We start from the raw sequence: 15,684 nt of genomic DNA, 5'->3' as shown, positions 1-15,684 counted from the left end.
AGGGTCCACCTAAGGTGTGGAATTTAACAAGACACTCCCACCCCACTGTACGTGTGGGACTGTAATGCTATAACCAGAGTAAAGGTAAAATACTACCTCAAGTGAGGCTCCCCCAAGCAGTTTGCAAGGAAAATGCCTGCTTCTAAGGTTGGCAACTAGTTGAACACCATTAAAAAAAAAACCCTCCTTGGCTGGGCGCGGTGGCTCATGCCTGTAATTCCAGCGCTTTGGGAGGCCAAGGCGGGCGGATCACGAGGTCAGGAGATTGAGATCATCCTGGCTAACACAGTGAAACCCCATCTCTACTAAAAATACAAAAACTTAGCCTGGCGTGGTGGAGGGTACTTGTAGTCCCTGCTACTCTGGAGGCTGAGGCAGGTGAATGGCATGAACCCGTGAGGTGGAGCTTGCAGTGAGCGGAGATCACAGCACTGCACTCCAGCCAGGGCGACAGAGCGAGACTCCGTCTCAAAACATACATACACACACACACACACACACACACACACACACACACACACACAAACAAAACAAACAAACAAAAAACACCCTCCTGTGAATTCCTAACCATTACTGGCCCATGCCATTTGCCAGCTGAATTCACATGGTGGTCTGAAAAGTGATATGCTAAAAAAATTAATTTAACTAATTCCAGAATAATGGTGTTCATGGCAATGGAAAGAAGCACATTTAAACCTTTTATGGAAAAATTCCTCTTCAGCCGAGTCCTCAGAGAATTTTTATAAATAAGGTTCCAAGGAAAGTGAGCAGTTCGTTGTCAAAAATCTGTATATACATCATGAGTAGTTGCTAGCATAAACAAGATAGTAGAACCAGAGTCTCTAAAACTTCAAATATAGAAATTCTCAGTCATAGAATATAAAAAAGTATGTTTAACATTTTTCAAGAAATAAAACGTAGAAGCTTGATGATGAATAATTTGTTTGCATATTTAAAAAAGAAGCAAACAAAATTTATTTCTATTTTTTAGAAAAATTATAAATATAATAATTGAAATGAAAGTCAAGAGGCCAATTTTAGCAGAAAAATTATACAGCTGTGAAAATAATAATAAATTGAAAGAGAGAATGAAACATATTATCAAGGATGCAGCTCAGAGAGACAAAGTGATGTCAAATATAAAGGCTAAGCAATAGCAATACGAAGGATAGAGGGAAAAGGTAAAACCTCATTTGGTCAGAGTTTTAGAAGACAGAAAAGAATAGGAGTATGGCAAAATACAGAGTTAAGAACTGAACACTTTCCAGAACTGATGAAACAAACTGACCTCAACTTTCAAGAATCCTGATAAATCTCAAACAGAATCAACAAAAAGAAATTCACAACTAGACACATCATAGTAAAAATGTAGAATACTGAAGAAAGAGACCTTATAAGCAGCTAAAGACGAGAGACAGATTAATGTTAAGAAAGTCACAGTTAAAGAGACAGCAACATTCCCATGCTAACAACGTGTATTAGTCTGTTTTCATGTTGCTGATAAAGACATACCGGAGACTTTACAAAAGAAAGAGGTTTAATTGGACTTACAGTTCCACGTGGCTGCGAAAGTCTCACAATCATGGTGGAAGGCAAGGAGGAGCAAGTCACATCTTACGTGGAAGGCGGCAGCCAAAGAGGTGCGCTCATGCAGGGAAATCCCCTTTATATAACCTTCAGATCTTGTGAGACTTATTCACTATCACGAGAATAGCACGGGAAAGACCTGCCCCATGACTGAATTACCTCTCGCTGGGTCCCTCCCATAACACACGGAAAGTCAAGAAGAGATTTGGGGCCGGGCGCGGTGGCTCACGCCTGCAATCCCAGCAATTTGGGAGTCTGAGGCAGGAGATTCACAAGGTCAAGAGATTCAGACCATCCTGGCCAACATGGTGAAACTCCATCTCTACTAAAAATACAAAAATTAGCTGGGCGTGGTGGCACGTGCCTGTAATCCCAGCTACTCAGGATATGAGGTAGGAGAATCACTTGAACCTGGGAGGCAGAGGTTGCAGTGAGCCGAGATCCTGCCATTGCACACCAGCCTGGGCGACAAGAGCGGAACTCCATCTCAAAAAAAAAAAACCAAAAAAAAAGAGATGAGATTTGGGTGGGGATACAGCCAAACCATATCACAATGGAATCTAGAAGACAGTGGAATGGTATGTTCAATGTGCAAAGAGAAAGTATCATAAATCTAGAATTTTACACCTAGAGAAAATATCTTTCAATAACAGTGGCAAAAACAAAGGACATTTTCTGTCAAGTGATAACTGAAAGTGTTGGCCTCCAGCAGATCCCCACTAAAGAAAATTCTAGGCCAGGTACGGTGGCTCATGCCTGTAATCCCAGCACTTTGGGAGGCCGAGGCAGGCAGATCACCTGAGGTCAGGAGTTTGAGACCATCCTGGCCGACATGGTGAAACCTCATCTCTACTAAGAATACAAAAATTAGCCAGGAGTGGTGGCAGGCATCTGTAGTCCCAGCTACTCGGGAGGCTGAGGCAGGAAAATTGCTTGAACCCGGGAGGCAGAGGTTGCTGTGAGCCAAGATTGTGCCACTGCACTCCAGCCTGGGTGACAGAGCGAGACTCTGTCTCAAAAAAAAGAGAAACTTCTAATGCATGTACTTCATGTAGAAGGAAAGTGATCTCAGATGGAGGGTCTGAGATGTAAGAAGGTATTGCAAATAAAGTGGTAAATATGTAAGTAAAGCTAAACAAATATTAATCAAATGTACCAATAATAATAATGTGCTATGAAGATTAAGAAAACAAGGTAGAGTTAAAATAGATGACAAGAGCATTATATACTGACAGAGAGTGGTAGTTGAAATTTAATTGCCCAAAGAACTTTTATTGTTCACCACTGTAAACACATACAGGTAATTTAAACTTTCTTGATAGAAACAAGAGTTTAGAAATTAAAAAAAAAAGAATGAGAAAAAAAATAACCAATTGAAAAAATGTAAAGAAGGAGAAAAACACATACAAAATAGGGACAAATATAAAACATAAAATAACAAGGTATAAAGCCAAATGTATTTGTGATTACAATAAAATTAAATGGACTAAATGCCCCATTTAAAAGACAAAGATTGTCCAACTAGATTAAGAACAAAGTTTAAAACTAGCTGTATGCTGTATAAAAGAGTCACATCCAAAGCAGAAGCATACAAAAGGCTGACAGATATGCCAAGAAAATAATAACCTACCGAAAGTGCAGGTAGCTCTAGTAATATAAAGCCAAAACAGACTTTAAGGCGAAAAGCATTTGTAGAGATAAAGTTTGTCATTACATAATGGTAAAATGTTCAATTTACCAGGAAGATACGATTATAAAATAGTAAGCATCTAATAATACAGACTAAAATTACATAAAGCAAAACTGATTACAAACTACTTAGAGTAATATGCAAATCATCTAAATATAATAGCATAAAAATACAAGGTACCTAAGATTACATCTAAAAAAAGGTACTTTCAAGACTTTTATAGAGTTATAAAACTCTATTGAAATAATACCTAGACAAAATATATAACATATTTACAGATTAGAAGACTCAATGATAAAGATGCCAATTGTGCCTAAATTGAACTGTAGATTTAACATAATTCTAATTGAAATACCAATAAAATTGGTTTTGTTTTGTTTCTTTTGTTTTGTCTTTTTTTTTCTGTGAATATTGACAATCTGATTCTAAAATTTACATGGAAATGCAAAGATCCAATAAAGCTGAGGCACTCTTGCAAAACAGGGCAGAAGCATTAGCCTTATCAGATAAGACTTAGATATTAAATCAGTGTTATATTGGTGCAGGAAAAAAAAAACAGTGAAACAGATAGAGTCAGAATAGACTCATACATACGAGCCCTTAATAATGACAGGTGGAATTATATATAAAGGGAGAAGACAGACTTTTTATTAAATGGCTACTTCAGATGGTTATTTATAATAAAAGAAAATGAAACCAGACGTCAACCTCTCTACACACTAATATCAATTTTAAATGGATTAAATCTGTAAATATGAAAAGCAAAACAAGTCAAAAGTTTAAAGACCATAGAGAATAATATATTTGTGATTAAATGTTAGATGAACTCTTTTTAAAGGCAGAGAAAACGTAAAGACAAAAGGAAAAGATTAAGTCAGAATAACATTAATATTGAGAACATTTATTTATTTTAAAATGCCAGAAAAGATTAAAACTTTATCCACAAACTGAAAGAAGACATTTGCAATATATATAACTGGTAAAGGATTAGTATCCAAGTTATATAAAGAATTCCTATGAAAAAATAAATATGAAATAAACCAATAGAATCAAAAGGCTGAAACCTGTAGTACTTAAAAGAGGAAACCTGAATGGCCAATAAACATATAAAAAGATGACCACTTTCATTAGTAATCAGGAAAAGGCAAAAAAAAAAAATTTATAAACACACATACATACACAGAAACTCCAAAACCATGAGTAAGCATTATACAATAACAGGTTGGCAAAAATGATGACGTCTGGCAATATCAGTGCTGAAGACCATGTGGAGCACTAGAAACTCTCATCTGTTCCTGGTTAGAGTGTCAGAGTAATATTACTTTGGAAAACTATCTGGCATTAGCTTCTGTGACAGAGGTTATTTGTTGTCCTTCAATATCTAACCTCCTTCTTTTATTTTTTTGGAGACAGGGTCTTGCTCTATTGACCAGGCTGGAGTGAAAAGGCACAGTCATGGCTCACTGTGGGCTTGACCTCCCAGGCTCAAGCTATCCTCCCAGCTCAGCCTCCCTCAGCCTCAGGCACGTGCCACTATGCCCAGCGAATTTTTTTTTCTATTTTTTGTAGAGACGGGGTCTCACTTTGTTGCCCAGGCTGGTCTTAAACTCTTGGGCTCAAGTGATCCTCCCGCCTCAGCCTCTGTGCTATTATTACACATGTGAGCCACCATGCCTGGCCTTATTCTCCTCCTTTCTTTTTTTTTTTTTTTTTTTTTTTTTTTTTTTTTTTTTTTTTGGTAATATAACCTCCAAGTTTTAGTTAGGTATTTGGCTGCATAGACACAGACCACCTTTCTCAGTCTCTCTTGCAATTGGATGCAGTTCTAGGTCCAGGATCAGACCTGTGGGACATGAGTAGAAGTGATATGTGCCATTTCTGGGTCATACCTTTAAGGATAAATATTCTTGCCCTGGACTTTCTCTTTCTGGAGAAAGTCTAGAACCCATGGACATGAAGTTGACCACCTTTATTTATGTGGGTGAGTAAAATATCTTAGGAGATGTCAGAGCAGTAAGACTGAAGGAACCTGAGTATCACTTTATGGAGTATTGCTCCTCATGGGGCATCGTAATGCCTGGAGCCGCTTGCTTCTTCACTGTAACATGAATGAAGTAGCCTTCAATCTATTTAAGTCAGTATAGTTTTTGTTGTTGCAATCACAGTAGCTTACCCATAGCAAGTGAACTTATCAGTACTCTATGACCAGCAATTCTGTTACGAGTATAAAACCTGGAAGAGCTCCTGTATCTGTGTATCAGGTGAAACTATAAGAATGTTGAGAGCAATAATATTCATAATAGTAAAAAGTGTGGCCGGGCGCGGTGGCTCAAGCCTGTAATCCCAGCACTTTGGGAGGCCGAGACGGGCGGATCACGAGGTCAGGAGATCGAGACCAACCTGGCTAACATGGTGAAACCCCGTCTCTACTAAAATACAAAAGCTAGCCGGGTGAGGTGGCGGGCGCCTGTAGTCCCAGCTACTCGGGAGGCTGAGGCAGGAGAATGGCGTGAACCCGGGAGGCGGAGCTTGCAGTGAGCGGAGATTGCGCCACTGCACTCCAGTCTGGGCGACAGAGCGAGACTCCGCCTCAAAAAAAAAAAAAAAAAAAAAAAAAAAGTAAAAAGTGAGAACCAACGTAAGTGTTGATGAGCAGCAGAATGGGTAAATAAGTTGTGGTATATTCGTGTAGTAGAATATTCGCAACGGGTGAATCACAACCACTAGCATCAGCATGAATGAATCTTAGAAGTATAATGTTGAGAAAATGGAGCAAAATCACAGAACAATGTACGCATTTTTCATTTACTTATTTTTTATTTCTAGAAAGCTTAAAAACCGGCAAAACTCAACAACATACTGCTTAGAAATACATGCACAAGTGACAAAACTATGAAGAAAATTTTTAAAAAATTAGAGCAATGGTTCCCTCCAGGAGGGAATGAAGAGGAATGCAATTGGTGGGCTTCTGGGGCATGGTAATAATCTAGTTATGGCCTTGGTCTCGGGAACGCGGGCATTCATGTTATTATCATTCTTTAAATTGTGCATATGTATTTTCATTCATCCGTTTCTTATTCATGGGTAATTTAACAGTTTGAAAAACATGCATCCAGAAAAACATGAAACAACAAAATTTAGACTTGAGACAAAATAAACTCTTCTCTAATTAGACCTGACACCAAATTAAGAGATTAAGAAGGAACCGTACTCCTGGATAAAAGAATAGGCTGAGAAAAAGGCTAGGATAAAGATATTTGCATAAAACATGAGAAAATTACTACCTGTGCAATAATTAAGATAAATATTTGAGACAGCAAAGAGTAGAGGTGAAATGGAGAGAATAGAACGGGAATGTAAAGCAATGTTCCCTGGCGTTTAGTTTGCCATAGTAGACATAAAAACACATTATTCACACAGAACACTGGGTAAATCGACAAAGTTGCTCACGGGCTTAGACTATTGGATCAGAACTTCAGGCTACTCTAGTAATGCCCTAAACCCTGCCACTTGGAGGACCAAGGAGAATCAATATCCCAGCATACCTGAAACCTCTTCAGGAAACTTTGAAAGAAGGTGCAAACCAGAAAAGTTTCCAAAAAATGTCAAGGAAAAGAACAAAAAGGATAACACGACATGAAAGAGAATGTGATTAACTATGGAGGACAGAAAAATAGGTATCTGACCCACAACAGTGTTTCTGAAAAAGAAACAAAAACAGATCCCTGATCCCACAACAGCAGTCATCAAAAGTGTACATGATGGGCACGGTGTCTTATACCTGTAATCCTAGCACTTTGGGAGGCTGAGGTGGGAGGATCACTTGAGGCCAGGAGTTCAAGACCAGCCTGAGCAACATAGTGAGACTTTGTCTCTACAAAATACAAAAAAATCAGCCAAGTGTGGTGGTGCACACCTGTAGTCCCAGCTACTCAGGAGGCTGAGGCAAGACAACCACTTGAGCTCAGAGGTTTGAGGTTACAGTGAGCTATGATCATGTCACTGTACTCCAGTCTGGGTGACAGAGGAAGACTCTGTCTCTAAAAGAAAAAGAAAAGTGTACATAAGAAATATGTCCGAGTTGAAGAAAAGGACTATCAGAGAGACCCATTTTATTCAAGAGAAATTAATAAATAATGTTTACTCATATCCTGATGACATCTTTTTAAATTTCAAGGTTAAAAAACACAACATACGAATTTCCAAAATGGGGAAGACAGGCTAATTAGCAACAAAAAATTAAACTGGCCTTAGTCAGGTCAAGACATTGCAAAGTGGATAGAATATTTTCTCCAGAACAAAAGGAAAAGATTCAAATTCATGGTCCAGTTTATAAGAAATAAATCAAAACTAAGAACTCAAGACCTGTGGAAGTCATGATTTTTAAAAAGTAGCCAGTGAGGTTAAACATAAACATATAAATGTAAGTATAAATAATTGCTATTCAGGTAGTTGGAGAGTTGAAAGCAGAAAGTAATTAACCAAAAATACTTTCGTGTGATAAAAAGAATAACATAATAATGATGTGGTTCTCTACAAAGAGTAAATTAACGAAGACTAGAAGGAAGGGGGAATATATGATGAAATTAGGGCTGAGACAAAGCTCAGAGAACAAAAAAAACATATACCTTCTTGTCTTGAAGAGTGTTTTAAGACTCAAAATTTACTTGGTTTTTGGTTTTGATAATTTCAGAAATGTAGTGGGTACTTGATTTTACCTTAAAGTTTACCATTACAATATAGGAAATAAAAGCAAGTAAAATGTGGTTCATATTACATGAGCCAGGAAACAAACAAACAAAAAAGAGCAGGATGCCAGAAATATATCACACGTGTCACCTATGTTGATAGATGCATATAGTTTCAGTTTGCCTATTAATTGTAAATAAATGAAGGTGAGATTTTAAAAACTAAAATCCAGTCATGTTATTATAAAGGAACACTTACACATGGTTGGTGGAAATGTAAATTAGTTCCACCATGGTGAAAAACAGTGTGGCGATTCCTCAAAGACCTAAAAACAGAACTACCATTTGACCCAGCAGTCCCATTACTGGGTATATACACAAAGGAATATAAATTGTTCTATCATAAAGACACATGCACGCATAAGTTCATTGCAGCACTGTTCACAACAGCAAAGACATGGAATCAACTTAAATGCCCATCAATGATAGACTGGATAATGAAAATGTGGTACACACACACCATGGAATACTATGCAGCCATGTCAAAGAATGAGATCTTGTCCTCTGCAGGAACATGGATAGAGCTGGAGGCCATTATCCTTAGCAAAATAATGCAGGAACAGAAAACCAAATACTGCATGTTCTCTCTTATAAATGATGAAAGCTACATGATGAGAACACATGGACATACAGAGGGAAACAACAGACACTGAGGCCTACTAGAGGGTGGAGGATGGGAGGAGGAACAGGATCAGGAAAAACTACTAATGGGTTCCGGACTTAACACCTGGCTGAATAAATAATCTATACAACAAACCCCCATGACATACAACAAACCTGCACATGTACCTCTGAACTTCAAATATAAGTTAAGTAACGAGTTTCAAGTCAAGGCTAAAAAAAAAGCAAAATAAGGCTGGGCATAGTGGCTCACGCCTGTAATCCTAGCACTTTGGAGGCTGAGGCAGGTGGATCACGAGGTCAAGAGATCAAGACCATCCTGGCCAACATGGTGAAACACCATCTCTACTAAAAATACAAAATTAGCTGGGCATGGTGGTGCATGCCTCCCAGCTACTTGGGAGGCTGAGGCAGGTGAATTGCTTGAACCTGGGAGGTGGAGGTTGTGGTGAGCCGAGATGGCACCATTGCATTCTAGCCTGGGCAACAAGAGCAAAATTCTGTCTCAAAAAAAAAAAAAAAAAAAAAAAAAAAAAAAAAAGCTGAAAAAAATAAATAAATAAAAGAATTTACATTACCCAATTTCAAGATTTACTAGCTAGAAAGCTATGTTAATTAAGACAGTGTGATACTGGCAAAATGACTGACAAATAAACCAATGGAAAAGAATAGTGTGGTTAGAAATAGACTCATACATAGACAGTTAATTGATCTAGAAAAATGGAACTGGTGAGATTCAACAAAAAAAGATCAATATTATAAGAAATACACACAGAATGTGAGATATCATCACAGACACAGAGAACACAATCTGCCACAGAAAAAATAACTAAGTTGTCTTCATTAAAATAAAAATATCTGACCTTCAAAGGACACCGTTCAGAAAATAGAAGGAAAAATTATAGACTGAGGAAAAAATGTTTGTAATACATAAATCTGACAAAAGACTTGTATTCAGAATATTTAACAAAATGCTACAACTCAGTAACAGTTAAAAATTGACAAAAGTGCAGGAATAGAGGAATGGGCAGTTATTTTTTAAATGAGAGTGGAGCCTCACTTTTGCAAGATGGAAAAGAGTTCTGGAATTTGGTTGAACAATTTGGATGTTTGCGACACTACTGAACTGTACATTTAAAATGGCTGAAATGATAAATTTTCTGTTATGTGCATTTAGCCACAAGTTTTTAAAAAGTCTTAAGTAGATCCTTCAAAAAAGAAGACCTAAGAATGGTCAATCAGCACGTGAAAAGATGCTCAACGTCATTAATTAGGGAAATGCAAATTAAAATTACAATGAGATAACATTTTAAAATGGTTAAAATTTAAAAACTAACAATATTGGCCGGGCACTGCGGCTCACGCCTGTAATGGCAGCACTTAGGGAGGCCAAGGTGGATGGATCACGAGCAGGGGTTCAAGACCAGCCTGGTCAACATGGTGAAACCCGTCTCCACTAAAAATACAAAAATTAGTCTGGCATGGTGGCGGGTGCCTGTAATCCCAGCTACTCAGGAGGCTGAGGCAGAGAATTGCTTGAACCTGGGAGGCAGAGGTTGCAGTGAGCCGAGATTGTGCCACTGCACTCCAGCCTGGTGACAGAGTGAGACTCTGTCTCAAAACAAAACAAAACAAAAAAACCTAATAATATCAAGTTGGTGGGGATGTGGAACAAGTGGAACTCTCAAAGATTGCTGGTGTGAGGGTAAAATGACGCAGTTACTTTGGAGTACTGGCAATTTTGTTGTTTATTTTTTGTAAAAATCTTTGGCCGGGCGTGGTGGCTCACACCTGTAATCCCAGCACTTTGGGAGGCCAAGGCGGTTGGATCCCTGTGGTCAGGAGTTTGAGATCAGCCTGGCCAACATGGTGAAACCCGTCTCTATTAAAAACACAAAAATTAGCCAGGCTTGGTGGCACATGCCTGTAATCCCAGCTACTCAGGAGGCTGAGGCAGGAGAATGGCTTAAACCCAGGAGGCGGAGGTTGCAGTGAGCCGAGATCATGCCATTGTACTCCAGCCTGGTTGACAGAGCAAGACTCTGTCTCAAAACAAAACAAAACAAAACAGAAAAACAACTTTTATTTTAGGTTTAGGGGGTACATGTGCAGGTTTGTTACACAGGTAAATTGCGTGTCATGGGGGTTTGGTGTTCAGATTACTTTATTACCCAGGTAGTAAGCACAGTATCCAACAGGTAGTTTTTCAATCCTCACTCTCCTCCCACCTCCACCCTCAAGTAGGCCCCCATGTCTGTTGTTCCTTTCTTTGTGTCCATGTGTACTCAATGTTTAGCCCTCACTTACAAGTGAGAACATGTGGTATTTGGTTTTCTGCTTCTGTGTTAGTTCACTTAGAATAATGGCCTCTAGTTCCATTCATGTTGCTGCAAAGGACATGATTTTGTTCTTTTTTTATGGCTGCATCGTATTCCATGGTGTATATGTACCACATTTTCTTTGTCCGGTCTACCGTTGATAGGCATTTAGGTTAATTCCATGTCTTTGGCTATTGTGAATGGTGCAGCAACGAACATGTGCATGCATGCGTCTTTGTGGTTTCTTATGCAGTTAAACACACACACTTCCTGTGTCCTCACCATTCCACTCCTACCTGAGATATGTTAAAACATACTTTCACAAGTAATTTGTAAGCAAATGTTTATAGCAGATTTTTTTTTTTTTTTCATAACAGTCCTAACTGGAAAGAGCCCATTTGTCCAACAAGGCAAAATGAATAAACAAATTGTGGTTTATTCATGCAATAGAACGCTACTCAGCATTACAAAGGAACTTAAGAAGGAACAACTGCCATGGGTACATGCAATAACACAGGTGAATCTTAAAAGCACTGTGCTGTGTAAAATGGGCCAGACATAAGTGAGTATAAACTGTATGAGTCCATCTACATAAATATAAGAAAAGGCAAAACTAACCTATAGTGATAGAAATCAAAACAAAGCTTATTTGGTGTGGTGATGGGGGCAATGTATTATCTGCAAAGGGACATGAGGGAGCTTGAAGGGATGATGGAAATGTTCAATGCCTTAACTTACATGATGGTTACAAAGCAAAACTCTTCAAATGGTACACTTAATATTTGTGCATTTAACCATATGTAAAATATACCCCAATAGTAAGATCATACCAAACTTTTTCTTTCACAGCATTTATCCAAATCTGTAATTTAAATTCCGATATTTCCCTATTAATGCCTATCTTTTCCACACTGTAGGTCAGGCACTATCTAAGCTCTGCAGGTAAAATAGTTTATAAGATGGACCAGTCTGTCACCTCATGGAATTCACAGTCTGTGAATCTAAGAGCCATTTTTGTCTTGTTCACTGTGTTACACTCAGCATGTAGCTTGATGCTTAGTACCTATGTGTACTCAACAAATGTTTGTAGGGTGGATGAATGACTAGAGAGAGGGAACCAAGGGACAGTGTTAGTGGATCTAAAATTCACACATTCACTAGCTTACTCTTTCTTTCCCCTTCCCCATCAGTTTTTCTTAAGTATTTGAAAATCTGCATCATACTGTATGGATGTATACATGAAGATTCATAAACTTTGAATCCAGGAAAACAGTGGCACATGGATGGATTCTAGACCAGATGGAGCTCCACCCACCTCCACGGGAAGGTGAATTGCATGGCCACTTGAGGGCAGGGCCAAGATTGTTCTCAGGAAAAATACTGTATCTACTCATGTGCTTGAATTCGTATAATTTTGAGATTTAGAAGTCTGCTTCATAAAGCCTAGATAATTCAAATTTGGACTAGAAAATGTTACCAGCTAACAATCTTAAAAAAGCCTGATTTTGAGTGACACCATATTCTCCTGGATCCTCCAGTGTTTTATTTGCTTAACTGATTAAATTTCTAAAATGAGATTACTCCAACTAAAATTGTAACCTGCAAGTGAGAAGAGGAAAAACCAAGAAGGGAAAAATGACACTATGTATATTCTTATCTACGTAGATCAGTTCAGGAACATTTCAAATAAATCAAGTATTAAAATCCTCAGCAATGTTACTATATAAACTTAGTTACAAACAGGAATTTAATTTAATATTATCTTGCAAGTGTACTTAAGTTATTTGATCTCCTGCAGCAACTTAAATTTAGAAAATGGTCTTAAAGTGACAAATGTTGAAAAAAAATTTCAGAAAGAAGATGATTTTAGATTGTACGCCTCTTGAAGCAAAAAAAAAAAAAAAAAGAGCATATATTTACATATTTTATGTTTCTTAGGCCCTTCCCCACAAACCCGACTTGTTCTCAGACCACTTAGCATCATAGCAGGTTCTCAATAAAGTTTGTCTCATTTTGGTTTACTTACTAATTAAAATTTTCTGGATATATTTCTATACTGGGCATCATTTACCTTAACATTTAGAGCCCCCAAATGAAAACAGTGAGTCAAATAGTTAAATAATAGCATAATACAGAATTGGGCTTTATCTATTACATGACCTCTAACGTGAAACTGAATGGCTTGGCACTAGGAACGGATTTTCCTATCTTCTTTTTTCCCTTTGGATGTCACTGGAAGCTTACACTCTGAGCTTTGGTATTTCCCAATATTACATCCGTGGCCACAAGGGCAGACTAACAGATATGCTCCAGGCAAAATGAGCGTCCCCTCCTCTGAAATTTATACTTGCCCCTATTGTAGCTCAACCATATTGCGCTGTAGCAATTTGTTTACACATCTACCTCTCACACTGGACTGAGCTCTTTGGGTTCAGGCACTTGGTGTCTTACACCCTCAGCATCTAGCAGTGACTGCCTTGTACTAGCTCTACAGCCTGTAATGACAGGGGCTCGATAAACCTTAAACGAGAACAGAAAGAAACAGATAGGTATATTCAAAGAGACAAATAGCATCTAAACATTACATGCACTTACAATATAATTGAAGGATGTGTCAGCAAGCACTGCAAACTGACGAAACAGTGTATGCCTTGTAAACATCTCATTCTTAAGGACATGAAAGCTGAAATTTAAAAAATGATGAAACTTAAAATATATGTAAACCATAGGAGAAAGCAAATAAGCATTATGTTAATGAGGTAGGAAACAACATTAAAATTGTAAAATATTACCAAATAAAAGTTTAAAAATATGAGCATGAACATACTACCTCTTTCATTTTTAAAACTACGTGTTGCCTGGGCAAAATGGCGAAACCCCACCTCTACAAACAATAAAAAAAAAATAACCAGTCATGGTGGTACATGCCTGTAGTCCCAGCAATTCAGAAGGCTGAGGTAGGAGGTTCACCTGATCCTGGGAGGTCAAGGCAGCAGTGAGCTGTGATTGCACCACTGCACTTCAGCCTGGGTGACAGAGTGAGACCCTATCTGACAAAAAAACAAAACACACACACACACACACACACAACTTACATGTTTTTCAGCTTGGAAAAGGCAGAGAAATAATGGCAATGATCACCCCTGCTGCCTAGACTGTGATTTCAAAAAGCATTTCTCACTAAAATAATTCAGGGCATCTTTCAGAAATGACTGTTTCTAGATCTAAAGCAATAAATGCACAGAATGAACCTGGGACATTTTATTCTACCAGAATTCAACAAAGTCATCAAAGATTATGTCAAAAGAACACAGTAATCAGCTTGAAAGAGCTCCTGTTGACTTAGGATTGGAGAAATCACACATCAAAGATAGTAAGAACTAGACTGTGTTGAAACATCACACGTATATTAGCTATTTGGGAAATTCTTAGCCTATCTTGATCACAAATGATGCTAAAATTAGGAGATTTGCTGTCAGGAAGACATACTCTGTACAGAAAGCAAGAGAATGGCTGGACAACCTTTAGCTAGAGTCCAGCAAGGAACAAAAATCACAGCATTTACTCACACAAAAGACTCTTTGAAGAGATTAGATGTGTGACATCCCTTCAGCCATCTCAGTAGAGTGCAAAATAGAGATGAGATTATCTAGGAAAGATCTGAGAAGGAGCCTCCTGTCTAATGAAGTGACTTCCCATGACAAACATGGGAGACCCATAAGATTTTGAACACGTTATATCAGCAACAACACTGCCGGATTGCACTGAAAAGGACAGAGAAGGGAAATACATGAAAGAAGGTTATTGGATTCCCAAAATTCTACAGGCAGGATAAAACTACTCAGGGTCAAACATGTGCTACCTTTCTTTTTTTTTTTTGAGACAGAGTCTTGCTCTGTCACCCAGGCTGTAGTGCAGGGGCATGATCTCGGCTCACTGCAAACTCCCCCTTCCGGGTTCATGCCATTCTCCCGCCTCAGCCTCCCAAGTAGCTAGGACTACAGGTGCCCACCACCACGCCCAGCTAATTTTTTGTATTCTTTTTAGTAAAGGTGGGGTTTCACCATGTTGGCCAGGATGGTCTTGATCTCCTGACCTCATGATCCACCTGTCTCAGCCTCCCAAAGTGTTGGGATTACAGGTGTGAGCCACTGCACCTGGCCAACATGTGCTACCTTTCATGAAAGAGGATATTTGACTCAGTAGTAGTGCTTTGGGCCCAGCAGGTGGAACCTTGAGTCACAGAGAATTAGCCCAGGCCTTGAACCCTAATGGCATTATGCTGAAACAATTTTAAAATTGTTTGGACTAGCAACTCAATTTTCCCCTTCTACTTTCTCCCCTTTCAAACAAGAACATCTATAGCCATTATTGACATTTATGTCAATACAGTGCCTTTCCCACTATTGTATTTGGGAGCAAATAATCTATAATTTCAAAAGTCTACATATGGAGAGAAATTTTGTCCCAGGATGAATTATAACCAGAGTCTTACCATACCTAATTTAGATGATGCAAACTGACACTTTTGAGGTTGATAACACCTAGACGAAATTTTGGACTTGAGTTGATGCTGTAATGGGTTGAGACTTTGGGGGATATTGGGATGTGGTAAATGCATTTTGCATGCAGGATAGGCACGATCGTTTGGGGGCCAGAAGGTTGACTGTAGCAGAGTGAACATTGTCCCCCATGAAAATATCTACTTTCTAATTCCTGG

At 38.4% G+C, this 15,684-nt stretch overlaps 1 protein-coding gene across 2 annotated transcripts in view; it reads right to left on the bottom strand.

Annotated features, from left to right (window-relative positions):
• Nucleotides 1-15,684, bottom strand: part of CUNH10orf67 (chromosome unknown C10orf67 homolog) — a 139,460-nt gene that overhangs the window by 28,414 nt on the left and 95,362 nt on the right. For both annotated transcript variants that reach the window (XM_017867437.1, XM_017867438.1), the window contains one exon: nt 13,560-13,647. In XM_017867437.1, the coding sequence (XP_017722926.1) occupies nt 13,560-13,647 (88 nt within the window). The remainder of the gene's footprint in view (nt 1-13,559; nt 13,648-15,684) is intronic.

Source organism: Rhinopithecus bieti, unplaced genomic scaffold (assembly GCF_001698545.2).
Source record: "Rhinopithecus bieti isolate Rb0 unplaced genomic scaffold, ASM169854v2 scaffold_3041, whole genome shotgun sequence".
Classification (NCBI taxonomy): Eukaryota; Metazoa; Chordata; class Mammalia; order Primates; family Cercopithecidae; genus Rhinopithecus; species Rhinopithecus bieti.
The sequence above is the reverse complement of the archived record's forward strand: the minus strand, read 5'-3'. Positions and strand labels throughout refer to the sequence as shown.